We start from the raw sequence: 20322 nt of genomic DNA on the forward strand, positions 1-20322 counted from the left end.
TCTCTCAGCAATGTTTGCTACATGATGAGTTGTAGAGAACGAGTAATGTAGATGTTGTCGATCGTGAGTACCGTCTCATGCAGCCAATGTGAGCTACTTACATTAAGTTGTAGAAAAATCCAGGCAGCGCAAGCAATACAAATTTTAATCGCTTGTACTACCTTGAAAAAGGTAAGTCACCGCTTAAGACAGCCACGACAATCCATTGTGCTTCAAGTAAACTGGAGTCAAACTATTCTTTCACTACTGTCTCATTGTAAAGTAATTTTATCAATCTAGCAACACTTTTGTAGCTTGGTATCTCTTTTTTTATCGGCCAGTTCTGCGTAATTGCATAGGACCTTGCACATCTTTAGCTCCACCTAACGGTTGAATTAAGCTAGGTGGTTTTGCAAAACAACCAACATAATATATGTACACAAGCTTTTCAATAAAATTGATTGTGTCAATGTTATTGCTGACCGAACTGCTCGACAGTTACGAGCTCGACATTACGAGCCTAGGCCGTGATGGAGCCAATCCATGGTGAGCGTTGCATGTCCAGTTTCGTTTTTTCAACTGTTTTATTTTTTTATTTTAGTGCTACATAAATCCCTTTGAAAGTAGCGCGCTATCGCTACAGCTACAATATGCCAAAAAAGCGGCACTACCGTTACTTGCTACCAATCGATGAAAAGCAACGCGCTACCGTTTCCGCTACTCGGACAAAAAAGCGCGTGCTACCGCAACTTCTACTCGCTACTTTTGTCTTAAACTAACACTGGAAAGTGCTATTCAAGTACCTTGTGAAATCAAAATAACCTCGTAAAGACGTAAACGAATGACACCTTTCAGTACCACAGTTGTTTACATTGCCATTTTAACATTGTTATGAACAACGAGTTCTACGGGAAATTTTTTTCTCATGCTCCAGTGTTTTCATCAAAAATCTCTAAAAACGAATCGCTTTTTCTACTTTGAATTGAAAAGTCGCAATAGTGGAAGTGCGACTGAAGCAAGTGTAGGGCTTCTACGCAATCGCAACATCGGGAAAAAATAGTGTCGCTACTGCAGCCGCTACTCTAGAAAAAATGTACCCAGTCCCAGAGAGCAAAATATGTCATTCTTACATTGGTTCAACGTCTGCAGACGTTGAATCAAAGTAAAATTGACATATTTTGTTGCCTGGGTAGCGCAGCTATAGTTATCGCTACCAAAAAATTAGCACTGCAGTCTCTGGATATAGGCTTATTAATACAATAGTCCTGTATTACCACACGTGACGATGTATGACCAAATGTGAAAATGCCTTTCTTCTTAATTATTCCATTATTCAACACATTTGCTTTAAGTCATATAATAATGTAAAACAATTTTTTAAAAGCAAAAAAAATGTCGCGCGCACGTCAATGCCAAGTAGAAAATGCGTCACACAAAACAAGTATCGAAGAAAACAGAAACTGTGGACAGGATAAATAAGGCAAAGACTTGTACAAAATAACAATGTGATGACAGGATTTAATCAAGGAAAAAGTTTGATTCCATTTTTGACGTTTATTGGCTTAATTTCACCGTAGAAATAACGTTGCATTGTTGCATGTATGTCTCTTGCCTCCGGCAGTTTTCGTTCTGGTGAAGACGAAGATTTAACTTATTTTATTACGAATTATAACGCATGGTTATGTACAAACAACGGTAAAAAAACTTACAATATCTTTACAAGCATCGACACTGCAAAAGATAATGTTTTAGAAAACATTTCAAAAAATTTTGAAGGAAGACAAACATCCAAATTACTTGGTTTCTTAACTATAACGTATGTTAATGTGGAAGCAACGGTGAAAAACATTAATAACATTTCTATCATGGACTTCTAAATAGTAGTCCATGATACTATTTAGAAGTCCATGATTCCTATAAGCGACGATACAGCAAATGATGAGATGGATGCAATATTCTGTAAACACAATTTGAAGGAAACGAGCTTCTGTTTTCATTGGAATAGCATTAACACTGCTATGTAAATAAAACAAAAATTTTCTATCTGGCGCACAAGTTTATCTTACACCAAATCAAGATTGTCACCGAAACTATGATATTCTGGACTGCAATGATTGCTTTTGAACCAGTGATAAAGGGAGTGGGAAACATACATTCCTACAAGTAACAGCACAAGTACTGGAATAAGTATTACTAATCCTAACATCCAAGAGGACATATTATTAGTGTTTTTCTCACAATTTTCAAAATTTATAGGAGCCATATAGCGTATTCGTTGGAAATTTCCCCAAACCTGAATTGAATAAGAATCCTCCAAAGAATATTTTTCTGGTAGTTTGACTTGCAAAGTTCCGTTTAGCGGAATGTTTTTTAAAAATGAAATACCTTTGGAACAAAAATCACTTTTCGGCGAAGGAGGTTTGCATAACAAAACAAACGCAAAATTTCCGTACTCTTTTGGAACGTTATAAATGAGTTTTTTAGTTCGATCAGAGCACGAAGAACCGTCAACAGCCACTTTTACTTGCTGTTGAATTTTGCACTCTTGTACCTGCTTCATTGTTGGTTCGCGGCATCCAGGGACATCAAGCCCAACTCGTGATTCTTCTTGATATTCTTCATTCTGGCATCTAGTGATAACAATCATATATCTTTGGCCAGGCGTGACAGAAAAGTGATCAGATCTTCCAAAGTTATCGTAATAAAACATTACTGGAACGTTGTTTGCACGTTCAAAAGACTGATTTAGTCTGCAGTAAATATTTGTAAAAAAGTTTTCAGTATAAAACGATAAGCGATATCCATGTGGAAGATTGCTGGATGTAAATTGTTGTTTCAAGTTCCAGGTGATGTTTAAACCAACAGCGGTTCTTCCATCCGTACTGTCTTTGTACAAATACAGTTTTGCGTTGTTGGTTTGTAGAGCCCTGTTGATGGGAATCGATTGCTGATACTTCTGCTGGAATGGTCGAGCACCACAAAGAAGAAGAGGATTTTTGTGTCCTTCTGCATCAGCTACATCACTTAGAGGAAAGTATTCATTGAAAGCAAGAGTTCGATAGCGATGACAAACAAAACATACAACAAGAAACAAGCTAATCTTTCTATAAATCATTTTCACAAAATAGTAATCGCTAGGAAAAAAAAATTCATGTTATTAACTCGTAGAAACTTACATGCCCTGCTCCTGCTGTAGCAATTTTCTTTCAGTGTTAACCTTGTCCTGTGATTAGTCTACTCCATTTTATCTTTATGGAAATACAGCTAACAAGTATTTCCATCCACCACTGCCTAACCCACCGGCCTCCACACGGTGCGCATGGTCTGAGGGTCCTGGACGACGAGACTGCTGAGTGGCTGAAGATTTCCTGCTCTCCAATCTAGCCTGGAAAGATCGCTCATACGCCATCAGCTAACAAGTGCGCATGCACTGTAGGTACCCATAATGTAGCTGTAGCCTATTGTAGCGCCAAACACAAACTTATCTTTGTACAGTAACCAAGCACTTTTTGCCAACTTCTGTCTAGTTACGTCCCAAGAATGCTTTTTGTTATGTACGGATGTACACGGGAGAAAAATATTAGCCTCAAGCTCTTCGTTAGTTTCGTTCTTGGTGGTGTGACGTGATAAAAGCTTCAATCAGGCTTTGTTGCACTTATTAAACAACAACATATTTCAGCCATTTCGGTTAGGAAAGATTTGTTTTTACCAGCACGCTACTGTTTAAACATTTGAATGTTATAATCTTACAAACCCACAAAGCATTGAATACGTTTTGCTTTTGATTTTCACAACAAATGCAAGAATGCCATTCATTTGTTTTCACTAACAATTTACTTACTTAACAGTAAAACTGAACATAATTGTATTTTTTTTTAAATCCCAATGTCTTAGACCTGTTTTGTTTCAATTCAAATTAAGTTTTCTTAGTAAAGAATCAAGTGAATACTGAAAAGCTTGGGTGTTCATCAGGACAATTATTGTTTCTTGCACTGGTTGCAACGTTCATCTGATGAAAGTGAAAGCAACAATAAACAGGATGGTTTATTGCTTCACTGACGTTTCGCGCACCATGACATAATGTGTGAGCGGTGAGCGGTTACTTTCCACGTTAAATTACGTAAAAACTTCGTCTCGAATTTATGTTGGTCTTCACTGCTTTTAATTTATGTTTATTATTAGAAGTTTTTACGTAATTTACCGTGACAAGTAACCGCTCACACATCATTGGCCAATCTTTAAAATATTGTGTGTTTTATTTTTTCTTGCCTTCAATCGCATTGCATAATAAACTGTATATAACTTTGTAATATTTTATTTTGTGTGTTATTTGCTCTGAGGATGCGCATTGTCATGGTGTGCGAAACGTCAGTGAAGCAATAAACCATCGTGTTTATTGTTGCTTTTACTTTCAATTTCATCAGATGAACGTTGCAACTAGTGCAAGAGACGAAAGAATCAGGTGTTGTTTCATTTCGAAATCAATGCAGTTTCGTTTTATTGATAACACAAAAAGAAAACAGAACACAAGGGAATATCCGTCAGCAAAATGCGTATTGCGACTTCAAGTAGGTGGGCTTGAGCCATGGCGACCTCTGCTATTGCAGTGACGTAGCTTGAAAGAAAATTTTAGGGCGGACAAAAGTAACTGTTGCATGGGTAGACGTCATTCATCATAAATTAGAATAGTATTAAAACGTTGTAAATTGTAATACAGTAGAATTCGCCTATAACGGCTTCGTTTATAACGTCAATTCGCCTATTACGTCACATTTCGCTCGGTCCCGGCAGAATTCCTATCTTTTACGTACATTGTAGTTCGGCTACAACAGCATCGCCTGTAACGTCAATTCGCATGTAACAGCACCCTTTATTGGTCCCCAGACGTCTTTTGTTCGTTTATAACGTCACTTTAAGCCATCACCTTTACCACGAATGGTCAGTCTTTTAATCCAGTTAGCGCTGCTGCTTGCAAAATGTCTTCCCTTTATTTTGCTGCGTCGTTCGCAGCAGGGACTTTAATTAACTGAATAAACTTTTTTCCCGCGTGAAAAATCTCGAAAGTGATGCAAACGTCATAACTCGTGAAACAGTAACAGAGAGCGACATTTTGCATGACATACATGTACAAACTGCCGCAGAAGATGTCGTACATGAGGAGGCCGATGATGATGGTGATGGCGACGATCCTGTAGAACCTGACTGGATTATACACCTCTTTCTTTAATCAAAAGACAGTTTGGAATAGTTTGTGGTAGTTCGTCTATAACGTCAATTCGGCTATAACGTCAGTTTTTGCAAATCCCCTAGAGGTGCCGTTATAGGCGAATTGTACTGTAGTATTACAAAGTATACTTTTTTAGGTAGGCAAAATTTTAGGGGGTGATTGCTTTCTAAGCTCACCCCCGTAGCTACATTCCAGTGCTGCTGAGTGCCGACATCAATTGAAAAAGATGTCTCTTTACTTTTTCCATATGACTTGATTGGGAAACTTATTTTGGAAAGAACAAGGTTTCACGAGCCTAAATATTTTGAGGCACTCCACTGCTGCCAGCCAATTCAAATCGATTGAACTCTTTTCAAATTCTATGTCCTGATCAAAACACTATGCGAAGTTTGATAAATTTAGAACTCTTGCGAAAACAACAAGACTGAAGTGCCACACTTAGCCAGAGCTTACAATAGACAAAAATGAGGCAAGTGTTAGAGTAAAGAGAAATGGCTTGATTAATTGGCTTCTTCATTATCAAGTGTTTTAAAACATTCTGTTGTTTCAATGTCTGGCAAGAATTACCGCATAAACGATAGTAGCCTACCACTGAGATGTGCTTGGTGCATGGTGCAACTTTACTATTAAGGTTGCCAGTTTGTTGAAGGATGCACAAGATTTATGTACAGGTATGCGTTAGTTTTATAGCGTTAGATTTAGACAACTAGATACTTTTGCTTGAGAATTTTTAAGGTTAAGCTTTGTAAAGTCACAATTTCCACTTTCCAATTCAAAGTATGAAGTTGCTGGTTGTATGTTTGTTTGAATTAATTTACCACCTCTAGATTAGATTTATGTTTTTGATTTGATTCATAATGATTGTAACAAACTGGAAACTATAGCCTACACACCTTGAACATAGGCAAACAACAAAGAGTGAAAATTGTAAAAAAAAGAGTTGTAACCGGTAGCGGATTTAAGACACACTCCGTCTTTAATTAATTTTTTTTTCATTTAATCCTGAAACTGATCACAGCAAGCAAGTGCGAATGCATTGCAGCCCAGAACATAGACCTATTCTAGAACAATAACTTTACACTTGTTGCCAACTTTTGTCTAGTATACGTCCAAAAATGCTGTTTGTAGTATACGGGTTTAGAAGAAAGAAACACATTTCTCAGATTTGCCTCAAGCTCTTTTAGTTTGTTTTGAATCTTTATCCTCGGACTGACAAAGCCTTGATAGGTTATTCCTGGTAGTTTCGCATCTTGCAGAGGTTTTTGACGCAGGGCCGGTTACCTTTGTTAATTTCACTCTTGGTGGTGTGACGTGATAAAATCTCAAATCTATCTATTTCCACTTGCTATTCAAAACGAGAAAAACGTTAAGTTTTTCTCGTTTTTTGCTTTTTTTTTTTGCTAGCTACGTTGGCGTATTCTCATTAATTGACCCAACCGGCGATATTGAGCATTCATGTTTTTAACAGTAGATTTAAGAGGTTGGATTTTTTTATTTCTCTTCAAAAGCTAAGTTAACTTTTAAAAAGCAAAACTATTTAAAAAGTAAACGCGTTGTTCACTCAACTGGTTAACGATTCAATTTACTTATTCTGGTGTATTAATAGAAGCACAAGCACGAGGTGACATCCTACTTTATATTGTGACTGGCTGGTAACTGACTGGTAAAGCGGCGGTCGAATATGTTTGTGGCAAGAATACGGTGCGATACTGATGAGCCCAGCCTCATGAGCGAAACACGTGTCTATCGCTGTCAATTCTTGCTACAAAATCGGCTGCCGAGAAACATATACTTTATATATTATGAGAAAGCATTGCCACAACGAGGACAAGTGTTTCCAAATTTTTACTGAAAGACTACCGTACACAACACTACAAAAACGTTTGTACACAAATAAATAATTCAAATCGTTCTTGGTCGTCACAAAAGATATTTGAAATGTAACTTCAATTTTGAATCAAAGCTTTCAGCTTGTATTCAAAATTGAAGTTGTTCCACGAGTCACGGCTTTGAACCAGCTCGCTCAGTGTTGCCAAATTGAGTTCGGTCTATGCCTGGATGTTGTCATGCCGTCGCCTTGGTGGTCTGCCTCGTTTTCTCTTTCCGTTGACTTTACCTTCCATGCAGATTTTGCTGATTCCGTATTTTGCAGCTCAACTTCCCCAAAAACCAAGTTTTAATTTGAGGATTGTGATCAAATACAAAGTGTAGCCTACGCCTAGCAAAGAAAACTTATTGCATCTAAAAATACACAAAAAGCGACCAAAACAAGGCAAAATGTATAAAATTTGTTTTGGAGGTATGTCCTTAGAATCCCACAAACCAATTTCTTTTTTTCGGAACTCAAAATTTATATTACAGTATATATTTTTATTAAAATTTTTGCTGCGTTGAAGCTCTGGTGCCCTTCATCTTTTTTTGGTCTATCCGCTGCTGGTTGTACTTACAAGGTTCTGTGGGATTGGACCATAATCAAGAGAGAGAACCACAGAAGATAAAAGCTGACTCACATAATCGTCCAGCTAGAAGAACAAATATTTCGTTAACTTACATCATATCAACGTATTGCTTGACTTTTTCAATTTATTAGTAACAAACTGCTGCAGGTTACATTTCGAATATTCTTTCAAATTTCAGTTTAGGGATCTTAATTTTCAAATTTGGCTTCAAGTTTCCAAACCTGGTTTATCGTGACACAAAAGCCGAAATAAGCTTTCTTTTCAATGTTTGTAGGTTACCGGTAGCTTTTATGATCATTCCGTGACGACCATATCAATAGACTTGTTTTTTCAAGAAGAACATTACCGATATTCTGATGTTAAACTTGGGCTATTGTAAAGTAGCATTAAGATACGGTTAGCCTACGGATATAGAAAGTGAGGGATTTTTGGGAACCAGAATGCCTTAGTTAGTGGGTTTAAGTTTATTGCCAAGATAATCTATGAATGATTTCGTATTGCGCGTTCACAGCAAAAAGTGTAAAACTTGAGAAAAGTGTAAAAAATAATCGTAATATGATGTTTTGTTAAATACAAAGTTAGAAATTTAACTTTCAGTTGGTAACTTTTCTAAACTAGTCTCAATGTTGCTTTGTGAAGCTAAATAATCTCCCTATCTCGTAGCACAATTTTTATTTATTTATTCTTTTAGTATCTCCTACAATCAGAGTGTTTTGTGGATTAGGTTTATAAGGTGTTTCGGCATGGCCATGAGCTTGATCTGGGTGCAAACACGTTGTTTTATTATGTTGATCGCTTTCAACCTGCAAAACCATGATGTTTTTGTTTAGAGTAATATCTCTAGCTCTCTGCGTACATGGCGTATAAATTGCAAATGCGCCAGCAACATACATCTTTGGAAATACTTTCAATGGTAATTTAATTCCACTTATGCTGCTGTTAGCAGCCTATTGGAGTAATGTTGGTCATGTTTAAATGAACTCAAGCAAAGAATATGAAACCTTAACTGCAAAAAATACTTACTACAATCAAGTTTTATGAGCTAATTTTTTGCCCTAATTTATCAACTTTTCGATTAATCAAAACACCAATAAGCGCGTCTAAAATAGATAGGCCTAGATATATAAGTTAAATTGCTGACTTGCTGATAAGAAAAAGGATACCGTTTTTAATTTAAATTTAAACCAACAATCACAGTCAAGTACCGCTTTGTGTTTTGAACCAAAGAAGCCTAATCTTTTTGTGTTGTTTGTTTAGTGTTAGAATCGATTCAAGAAGTTCCAATTGAACTATTGGAAAGTCGCTGAATTACATAGAACGTAAGGTCTTTGACACTTCAGGCCACTGATGTTGACATTGTTCACATGACTTAATAAACACGTTTTTATTGTAAAGCAGCGAACTTTGTAAGATTAGCGACCATTGAAAAGAGGCAAACACGTATTTGTGATACAGTTCTACTAGTCATGACACAGTAACATTTATGCTTTCTGTGCTTTAAGAATGTATTTGTTTGGTTATATTAAAAAACATCGCTTTAAGTTTAATAGCCAATCATAACTTACTGGTACATTTCACCAATGTACGGTCATGAAATTCTCATTGTAAGTAACTGATCAGAAAAAGGAAATACTGAAGCATTTCTTTTTAAAAAATGTCCTAAGATAAAAACAAATTTGGTTAACAAATCTATCAGAAATCAAAAGTTTTTTTTGAATCTCCAAAACAACGATAAATTATTATACTAATAAAAAATAAAAATACAAACTTCAAAATTTCTTTTTTTCTTTACCCCAAATAAAACACAAAAGATGACATTTCTTTACCAACTCACTTTTGAGTTACAGCCTTGGTTATGGATTATGACTTTTTCTTTTTACCGAATATCATGTTTTGTTGTTATGTGTACCTTCAAAACTATAAAGCAGAATACTGAGCACTCTAACTCAAATGTTTTGGTAGCCTACAGTGTATGGCCGTATCAATGCTACCATAGGTTTGGATTTCCTTTTGTAAATCAGTCTTTAGACTAATACAAAGATAACAACAGCTTTTACAGGTCGAATGATTCGGTCGACCCACGAAGAATAAGTAATGTCAACAGCATTCTGTCAGTCACATATTGTGAAGAATAATTTTGTTCTTCGACTTTTAGGACATCCGGTTGAGAATTTGAATAACTTTAATGAAAGATGCAGATAAGCTTTCCTTTCGTATATTTTTTGTAACAAGTGCTTATGACCATTGATAGCTAACTAGAAGATGTTTTAATTTGAAGGATTTTTAAAGCTTTGTTTACCCTGATTGTTGGTACAGCTTAACCTGCAGGCAAAGTATATTGTTTTTTTAAGTATTTATTGTCATTGTCACTCACTATTTATTTAATTAATAGCATTTTTAATGCCTAATACGAGTATTTTCGTCAGTGTCTAGTTTCAGTAGCCAATGGTTTGACTACAAACTACAAAGGCACCCTGTTGGCAAGCGTAGCCTGCCTGACATGACCTCATTCTTGATGCAAATAATTTGTTTGGCATCTGACTACACAAAAAGCTTAGTCGCTACCTTTCGCTTGCATCAGTGTCTTTTCATCAGTGTCTTTTTCAAGACAGCAAAATCCGTCATTTGTGCACTGATTCAACGTCTGCAGAAATACAGGATTTTGCTGTTTGGGTTACAATCTTTTATATTCTTATAGTAGCCCATGGATAGCCTTTTGTAGTGCTTTCAACAACAAATTGATGACAGAAATACAGTATATTGATAAACAACGTTGATGTAGTTATTTTGAAAATGTCAAATAACTGAATGTGGCGCATAGTGGTTGAGGATATTGAAAATTGTTAAGAGCAACATTCATTAAGAAAAACCACTAACGAATGGTATTTAGTGCGCTCAGTCTCGTTCAATCGATTTTCTCACGTGTTGAAGCGTTTGATTTTATCGATTTTAAAGCACTATGTACAAATGAGCGGATGGCATTTGTGAGATATTTTCGGTGTGTTACGCTATACTATGTTATCTTGAAAATTCTCTCTTTTCTAGTATGCTACAAAGCTACGAAAGAATATGGTTTGCTATTAAACGTAAACTCAATAAAGCTTTCACCAATTGAAAGTGCATAGGGGTGAAAAACTGTTTGTTACTGAAGTATTTAGAGGTTTCTTGTTCTGTAACGCAACTTTGATTGAAATATTAAAGTTTTCATGTCTGATACGTCACAGCATATAACATATGGCAAGCAGACAGATGGCAGAGTATAACATGTGGAGCCTACAAGGTGACCGAAAGATGATTAAATATTCATATTATTTGCAAGTAGCCTATATGTTGTCTTGTTCAAGGTTTTTTTTTTGCTTTGAGAGTAGGCCTACGGCTAAGCTAAAATAAGATTGAGTGTTAGAATATTTGCAGCTGTAAGCCTATGGTAACCAAAAAATTAACAAAAAAAATCGAACAACATGTTAAAAGTGTGATAAGCACTAGAGCAGCTTCCTACCACACTGCAAGTTAAGTAGGCCTGAAGTGCTGTCAGAAATTATGTATTCTGAGAAAAATATACGTTTGTTTTAATGACTATGATGGTAGGTTTTGTAGTAAACTCTTTGTTGAAAATCTAATTGCCAAAGGTGATATGCAGTCTGGGTGTAGCTGCATTTGAAATAATACATTATTGTGTTTGTTGTGAAATTATTTTGAAATCCATGAGATGGATAACTTGCTTTGTAACATGCTTATTATTTTCATATGTGGCCTATTGAGACCCTACAAAATGTCATAAAGTAACTTCAGATTTGCTTTAGCATTCTGTAATTGGCATAGGAATTTAGTATACTTCTTCTTTTTACTGATAATATAACTTTTCAGGAAAAAGTTACCATACATATTTTATATTTTTTGCTGGATTAGTTTGTATATGCACCAACACAGTAATTTCATTCTACTATTTTTAGTCACTTCATAAAGTTAACCAAAATGTTGTAAAATAATGCTATTTTCAAAAACTAAATGAGATCTCACTGGAGCACTAAGCTGCCGTTATGAATGCAACAGACACCACCCCACCTTCAGACCAATTGACAAGCAATGCTATCGTCTATCTACTTGTTACCACTGACAAACCCGAGGGTAAGTTTTAAGCTTAATTTTCATGCCATATATGCATTTCAAAAAAGAAAAAAGATAATTTTAGTTAAAGATTAGTTTTAAAAATTGCAGCAGACGCATTTAAAGAATTGAGCTTTTAATTTGTATGGTATATTATAATCTTTAAAAAATTATATCAATTTTTGTATCAAACAAAGCAACAAAGTTGTATCATGAACATTTACGACACGCTTTCAACATCGTTGGAAAGTCTGTACATCATAAAATTAAGACATAGCCTAGTTTATTTTCTGGCATTTAGTTTAGCACTAGAAAGAATTAAATTGTATTCCTTATTTTACATTTTGAAATACTAGAGTTTTTTGAAAATTTGATGCAGTTTTTGCGATGTACTGTATTAGCAATATATTGACTATTAACTCAGAATTACCTTTACAAGTTAAGGGTTAGAGACTTGATGATTTCTCATAACGGTCTGTGCACTGACCACTAAAAAATTAGGAAACACTGTCTCATAGTATTCGTAACGCTTCATAAGCAAAATAAAAGTAAGCTGTTTTTGTTGGTAGACCTGTATCAGAATATGTCAGACAACTCACAGCATACTTCAAATATTTTCAGACAACTCTGGAGAAGGGACAAGCATTGTAATTCCAATTGTAGTGACATCAACTGTTGTTATTCTTCTGGCAGGGATATTCATCACTTGCGTTTGGTAAGAATAAAAATAAGTCTACTACACTGACAATGTTAGATTTTGTCAAACAACCAACCCAGGTAGGCTACTTCCCAGCCATCAAATGAGCCATTTTTACCGTAGCCTAATTCAACCTCTGCAAATGTTGAATCAGTGTAAAAATGGACTGATTTGCTGGCCGGGTAAGCTGGCTCAACGACTCAGATTGTACTGTTGTCTCTGACTTTGCTAATTTTAATGAACTCTTTTTGATGTAAAATCTGGTGCCCATTAAAATTAAATTTTTTTTTATTTTTGAGTCGAACTTTTGGAGTTGAACGTTGAACGTATATGCCTAAGATTAAGATTAATTAGAATTTTTGCTAATATGAAGTATAATCTAAGAAATGCATCTGTACATATTTATGAACAGTTATAGCTTATTTGTTTTAAATCCATGCTTCAGTTTATATGATTACCAACGTCCAACAGCAATGAACTAAAAGTAAATATGTTTGTTTGAGAAACGGATCTTTTTTGAAAAAAACAACGACCTCATATACACAATTGCACTGCTGCTTCACAATAGAAAAAAATAAAACAATTTTTATGATGATACTACTTTAAAAGCTAAAAAATCTGGTGATGGTGGGTGTCTAATAAAGACGGTATAGTTTGATGGTGGATGGTTAACGTAGTGGGGTATTTGTTCGTAATATGCCAAAGCACCCTTGATGCGTTGTTTGATATGCTTTTAGAAAGAAGTAGTCTTTAATTTGAAGCAAAACCAGAAACAGTTTGCCAACAATATTCTTGAAACGTTTTATAAACTGCACTTGTTGCTGCATTTTTTTCCAAAACTGGCTCATTTTGCTTGTTTTTTTATGTCGGTGGAATTGTTGACATCGATTTCATTGCTATCGTACAAAATGCACACTTTTGTTATCATCTATGATTAATTTAATGTATTTTTATTTAGGCTGTATCGTCGAAAAACTGGCCAATGGCCTAAATTGCTCCGAAGATCACGTTCTTCTGCGAATCGCCATACAACAGAAAGACATGAAAACGGGCATCCAAGAATAAACACTCACATGGCTGACTATAGAGAACCTGCTATGTATGACAACAAAAGTTTCCTTTCCACTTCTGGAAATATTAGTGAAAATTTAAGTGAAGCTGAGAGGGAGATCAACTGTAAACATCATACCACTGCCCCCTGCTCAACGTCCTTTTCAAATGACTTTGTTTCTATTCAAAATGAGCAAACAAAACAAAGCTCAAGTTTTAAACAAAAATCACTCACTGGTACCGTTTGCCTTAAGAACACTGTTCCTGATAATCTTAACAAACATGTCGGAGCAAAACAGAAAATTGTTACACTCGGAGGCATCTCTCCGAGGTGTTCGAGCTTTACAACTCCCGATTCCATGAAATACGCTACGGATCCAAGTTTGCAAAAATTACGGAGACACAGTTCTTGCAAAATAGCTATAAAAAACAATTGTGGCTCCGCTTCAAGTAAGAAGAAATACAAAACTGTTGATAAAAATGCAGAGTCATTGTTTCATTCCAAACGCAAACCGTACCATATAGGATGTGAGGCTGCTTCACCAAGAAAAAAAAATTGGAAAAATCAACAAAGTTCTCTAAACTCACAGCCACACGTGTTGGAAGGCACTTCTGTACTTCAAGAATTTGCTGTTGCAACAAAAAAACAATATAGATTTAAGAAAGACAACAAGCAGCTTGGCCACGCTTTACCTACTGATGCTGTTTCCTTTGCAGTTCTTCGTTCCGAACTTAGTCAAGATAAAATCATCTTTAATCTGAAAAGAAACCAAAGCAAAATCGATCACAATTTGTGTGATGATCGAACGGAGTCCCAACAGAGCACGATGAGACCTGAGATATTTCAAGAATTCATTGATGGAAAAATATCTGAAGAAGAAGCCTCGGGGTTCGAAGGTCAAAGCAGTGACACTGAGAGCATGGCAGATTCTAATTATTCTGTTGATGTGGAAAATGTAAAAACGACACTATCGAAACGACGCCGATATTGCAGTGAAGGGGAGTTTAAACCTTTTGGGAGTGTCGGCCGCAAACCAATTCGGTCAAGAAAACAATGCAAACGAACTTGTAGCGCCGGAAGATTACCCGTACCAATGGTGGGTAACTCGAGAAAGTACAAACGTAACCGAAAACATCGCCAAAGATATCATCAACAGAATCTGGAATTAAACGTGTCGAAGTCAACGAAAATACACCATATTTTTCACTCCCTTCCAAAAAAAGAGATTAACAATGAATCTGAATTTTTAAACACTGTGAAAAGTCACCACTATTGCAAAGAAGAAATTGATACTTCTCATGAACCTATGGGAATGACGTTTTGCCAATCTGCATCTTTAAAATCTCCACTTGGAGGAACTGTGCTAGAAATGCCAATTTATTCCCAAGCTACTTGGTCTGGTCCGGAACTTAAAGGCCAGAAAGTTATAAAACACCGGCCTAAGATATGGGAACAACGTCCCCATTCTGAAAACATTTCCAAGCCAAGACGGCCACATCTTCGAAAAAACAACAAAAGAAACACAAAACCTGACCGCACACTAAGCATAGGTGGAGATGGGCGTTACTTTTGTGAGTATGGCTCGTTGCCTGTAGATCTTAGCAAATTACCAAAAAGCTTAATAGCTAAACTTGGAGGAAGACCTGACAAATTGCTGGAACCAATTGACCAGTTGAATTTTGAGCAGCTATGTCGCCCTCTGCCGGCGTTAGGAAAGACTGAACGCGAGACGAGTGCCCGTCGCTTGATGGCAGAAAAACTTGACTTACCACCTGATCATCGTGATCGTGAGATTCTATCAAACACGTATGAATACGAAGACACGGGACTCGTGATGACTGATCTGTGAAAGTTTAACGTCATGAAATATGTTTTCCCAATTGTTACGTAAACGTTGTCGTGTGTTGCGTACTTTGTGTACTGAAGAGTGATCTGATTATGACCATTACAAAGCAGTTTGTTCTGGTTTCTGAGTCAAGCATACAATGCAAATAAAAACGACAAATGTCTTTAAATCTGTAATTGCCATACAAATTTAAATCTTTTCTCTAAATTACAATTTGTATTTTGTAACCTGTTTTGATGGTCAAATATAATGTTTTTAGCTTGGCTGCAGTGTTAGTCTGCTTGTCTTTTAAACGTTAAAGGTGTCGTTATAATGTGATGTTATATTAAATTATAGCCTACTGTGTCAACTTTTTTTATTTTTTAATACAACCTGTAAAACATTTAATTACTGCCTAATAAAATGCTCATTCTTCTTTTCTCGTGAGAAACATGCAAATTTTCCAAAACTTTACGAAGTGGTGGTCGGACAAAAGGCCCAGATGGGTGTACAGGCCTTTAACGATAGGGGATCAAACTGCCGTCGACTGTGCCTAGCAATAACTTTTAACATGATTCGAGAAAAAATGACATGCATGAAACATACACAGGCTACATGCTACAGCCTACAAGTAAGTAAAACTGCCGATATCAAGCTTGCAAAGAAGCTTTCTCAGGCCAAGGATAAAGATTTCCACATACGATCAATTAAATTAAAAAACATAAAATCACTTAACCACTCCGTGGTTGAGTTTTCTGGTAGCAACAATCTTCACAGAGATGAAACAACGTCAAAAGATGAAATAAATGTTTCATTTGCAAGCAGTTGAATAGGTATCACCAGATTGACCGGTAGGAAATTTATTCTCCAGATAATGAAATTCCTTGTTTTACATTTTTTTAATATCTGACTACGTTGAATCAATATACAAAAGAACAGATTTTGCTGGATGGACCTCCAGTGCTCACCACGTTTGTGCAGCACTGAAAGATTGCAAACCGGAAACAGAGTGCAAAATGCGTGCAAATCAAAGTATTTCATGAAATATTGCATTTGGCCGCCGTTCACTGCTGTGATGGTGCGAGTTGGAGTGCTTCGGTATGTTAGTTCTGTTGACCTAGACTCAGGTATTGTTGTTTAGTGGCGTGAGCTGATATGGCGGAAGAGAGTAGTTCCACGATAATGAATAAACTTGATTTTATTTTCGACATTTTAAAGAAGTTTAAAAAGTTGTAAGTTAGACATATCCTGCTAAATAATAAAACACAACCATCAAGTAAAAAAAAATACTTAAGCTAAGTTTACTTTCTTACACTAAAGTGGCTGAAACAACACTCGGTAGGCCCGTGGTCATGGTAGGCTCAATGCTTTGCAGATTTTGAAATGGCTGCTGACTAGATGATCGCTTGGTCTTTTCCCAGTCTCCTCGTCATATGACACACAACAGATTATTGGATATTTTGTATTTTTTCGTGTTTGCGTTTGTGATAAATAAATAAACTGATCGATAGACGAGCGAATACATAATAAGCATAGTTAGTAAACCGATTGTGTAGGCGTAGTATCTGATGTTCAGGATTAAAGTTGTTGTAAGCTGCCAATAAAATTGTGGTTTAATTTTTAATTTTAATTCATGGCAACCAGTTCAATTCAGTTCATTTTGTTTTGTTGGCGAATGAACAAAAATATACAAAACACAATAAACACAAATAATTCGCACAACAAGAGTAGCAACGAATACTGAAAAGTTTGGGTGTTCATCAGGAAAGTTATCGTTTCTAGCACTAGTTGCTACGTTCATCTGATGAAATTGAAAGTAAAATTAACAACAAACAAGATGGTTTATTGCTTCACTGGCGTTTCGCGCACCATGACAATGCGCATCCTCAAAGCGAAAGAGGAACAAGAGTAGCAACGAAAGACCAAGAGTCGAGAAGGAGCGATCTTCCTGGCGTTAGAACCATGTGGCAATAACTAGTGGTGCGTTACTGTTGAGCCCAGCCTCATGGGCGAATCACGTGTCTATCGCTGAGTTCTTGCTACACTCGACTGCAGAGAAAAACCAAAAGGTCAACCAGAATAACGTAAATAAAGTTTGTTTAAGATGTAACCGTGTCCCTTTATAACTACCAGCAGCGGAGCTAGAAAATAAATTGGGGGGTCACCAGAGTTTCAACAAACTAAAAAAATAACTAAAAGAAAATAAACAATATGTGTATAGAGATTTGAAGAAGAAAATAATTTTTGTAAGGGTCTAATAGTTTTTGAAAACCGCTGTAGCGTGTCATTGCTGAAAACATGGGTGCCAAATGCCTCTGGTTAGACAGATGAAATCTAATTGAGCGAAAAAAGCAAATGAGAAATGCAAAAATGGGCATGTTTTTTTTTGTGGGAGGAAGGGTCACGTGACCAACTACCTCCTAGATCTGCTGCTGGTATAGACTTTAATCCTATGCTTCAACATATTAAAAGATAATTTATCCAAAAGCTTTATTATCAACAATACATTCTTTCGACCAACCCTTTACAATTACAACATGAAGAGTGCTGTATTTTTATCCTATTTCAAGCGGTTGTCTGATCGTAAGACATATGCATTTTTTGAAATCGTCTTCCTGGTCTTACCATTATTAAAAGAGTGCTTTTCCCATTCTTTGTAAAAGTGTAAGGTGTGTACATTTATTGCAATCGTAACAGGGGCTTTTGAAAGCTTGAAAACAACTCTAAGATAAGCATTGATCTATAACGATTTCCAACAATTTATAAATGCAGTACAAATAAGTCCAGAAAGGAAAAGTTAGCAATTATCCAATCATAAACTAACTATTATATCAAAGGTACCATCAGCAAAACGCTATATCTGAACACAATCAAGAATAATGAAGCAGAATTTAACTGTCTAAGTTTTGTCAGAAACCATTTTTAAAGGATTAAAACCCCTTTTAGTCAGTGCCAGATTGAGCAAAACGCTATGCATCAATTGGATGGCTCAATTTTTCTATTAGCATTGGCCCGGGGCGATGAAAAGAAGCAAAAGCTCACTGACAGAATAAAAGAATGAGTTACAGTTTGCACTCGGCACAATTCATAGGTATGGAGTGCAAAATAACTTCTTTTATCATGACTGGAAGTTTTTAGGAAGTTAGTTGTAAACTATCAACTTTAACGTTATTGTAACGTTAACATTTATATCAATTCAGTATCAGCCACTCTTTGAGTGGGCAAGGTGTGAGGATGGAGCCGTCTCGTTTGCCGTAATCAAAAATTTTTAGATGGCTACTTTGGATCTTAAATGAATGAGTAAAACAGTTTTATAGAAAAACAAAGATCAAAATCGTATATGCAAATTATAGGCTATTATCGACAAGAGTTTGTTTCCTGTAATGTTGTTTCAATTCTAACTTTCGAAGTGGCTACATATGCGATATCAACAGGTCTCAGCGTTTACAAACTATTCCAGAAGAGCAGGGTAACATATGGAGACTTGTTGAGCAATTTTTGGTGAGTCTGGATTGATGTTGCTGAACAAACAAGAGGAAAAAATATTTCACTTCAGTTTAGAATACTCAAGTATTATCTACATACTGGAAGAAATGTGCTTAGAGAGTCTTGTAAAGATTAAAAAATATATACGCAAGATTCCAACAAAGTTTTCTTTAAAATGTAGCAATATTAAAATAAGTAGTTCAACAGCAAGAATTTTTTGTGGTACAAATATCGTTTGGAGTATTGATTTCTGACTTTGCAGATGTACAGTTGTCAGAAAGAAACTAGAAAAGTCGTGCCAAAAATCGACTATTCTGAGGATGCAAGCATTTTTTTAAACCTAAAAAGTTTTTATATCACCCGCATGGTCGTTTTGCGTGAATGTTGTATCTAGTGGTGAGGTTTGTATTCGTTGGTTTTAATTGGTCCTTAACTCAAGTGTGTTTATGGTAATTTATAAAGCTGAATTCACCAAAAATATGTGTTGCTTACACCGCTATACGTTATCGACAGCTCAAAATGTAGCCACAACAGAGTCTGGGCAGTCGAAAATGTACTGTAACTCAGTAAGAAAGGGTTAGGACAAGCGACTACCGTAACTCAACGAAAAGATAAACTCCTCGTAAGTAAAGCTAGTAAGGTACTCTTGTGAAAATGATACCTATCATTTTTTGAACTCCTTTTTATAACTCTACAGGCTTCTACAGGCTTCCACTAACTCTACAGACTATCAACCAAATAAAGTTTGAATGTAATCTTGATATAATAGCAACTTTTTACAGAAAAGTCATCAAAACGAAGCGAAGAACAATACATTTTTAAAACTATTATGTAACTCGCATCTAACCAAACAAAATTAAAGGCAATAGCTCTTGTTTAAGGATTTAGAAAATTTAATAGATCGATGAGCAGAAAAATACGATTTAAACCTACAGTTTTGTGGATAATGTCTTCATCTAATAAACTTTAAAATGTCACAAATCTTAAAAAAAAAATCTAGTTTTAATTATAGAAAATTGCGCGATTACAAAAATCGATTTTTTGGTGCAATAAGATGGTTTTTTAGAAAAAAATGAGCAGGTTTTGACTTTAATGAACATTAATAATATCCCATGAGAAATTTTCCTAAACGACTTTCTCATTGTCTTATTCCAGCGCTTTTTCGTTTGAAAAGTTTGATAAATTTGCATTGACCCAACATTACACAGAGCAATGAGACATTTAATCGATTAAAAAAGGAAAATCTTTAAACTTGAAAGCAGCATCATTATTTGCAGTAGCCACAGTTCCATTAATAATTGATAATAATTATTTCCCATAGGTGTTAGTTCACATTATCGGCTACCTTACATTTTGATTAGAGTAATACCGATATACCTAACGAAGCGGTTAAATCATTTCGGTTTCCATATTCATTAAACTTAATGCATACTTAAGGACGATGTAGTTAAGACGACCTCCCTTAGGAGCAGCCCAAAACGGTGACAACTT

General features: G+C 35.7%; 1 protein-coding gene across 1 annotated transcript; it reads left to right on the forward strand.

The window, feature by feature from the left end:
• The first annotated feature begins 11705 nt into the window (after positions 1-11705).
• Positions 11706-15755, forward strand: LOC145787933 (uncharacterized). The gene is made up of 3 exons (XM_082599771.1): positions 11706-11793; positions 12394-12487; positions 13428-15755. The coding sequence occupies exons 1-3, from the start codon at positions 11706-11708 to the stop codon at positions 15367-15369; spliced, it is 2124 nt and encodes a 707-aa protein (XP_082455897.1). The 3' UTR covers positions 15370-15755.
• Positions 15756-20322: the final 4567 nt, after the last annotated feature.

The sequence above is a fragment of the Aplidium turbinatum genome, chromosome 18 (assembly GCF_918807975.1).
Source record: "Aplidium turbinatum chromosome 18, kaAplTurb1.1, whole genome shotgun sequence".
NCBI lineage: Eukaryota > Metazoa > Chordata > Ascidiacea > Aplousobranchia > Polyclinidae > Aplidium > Aplidium turbinatum.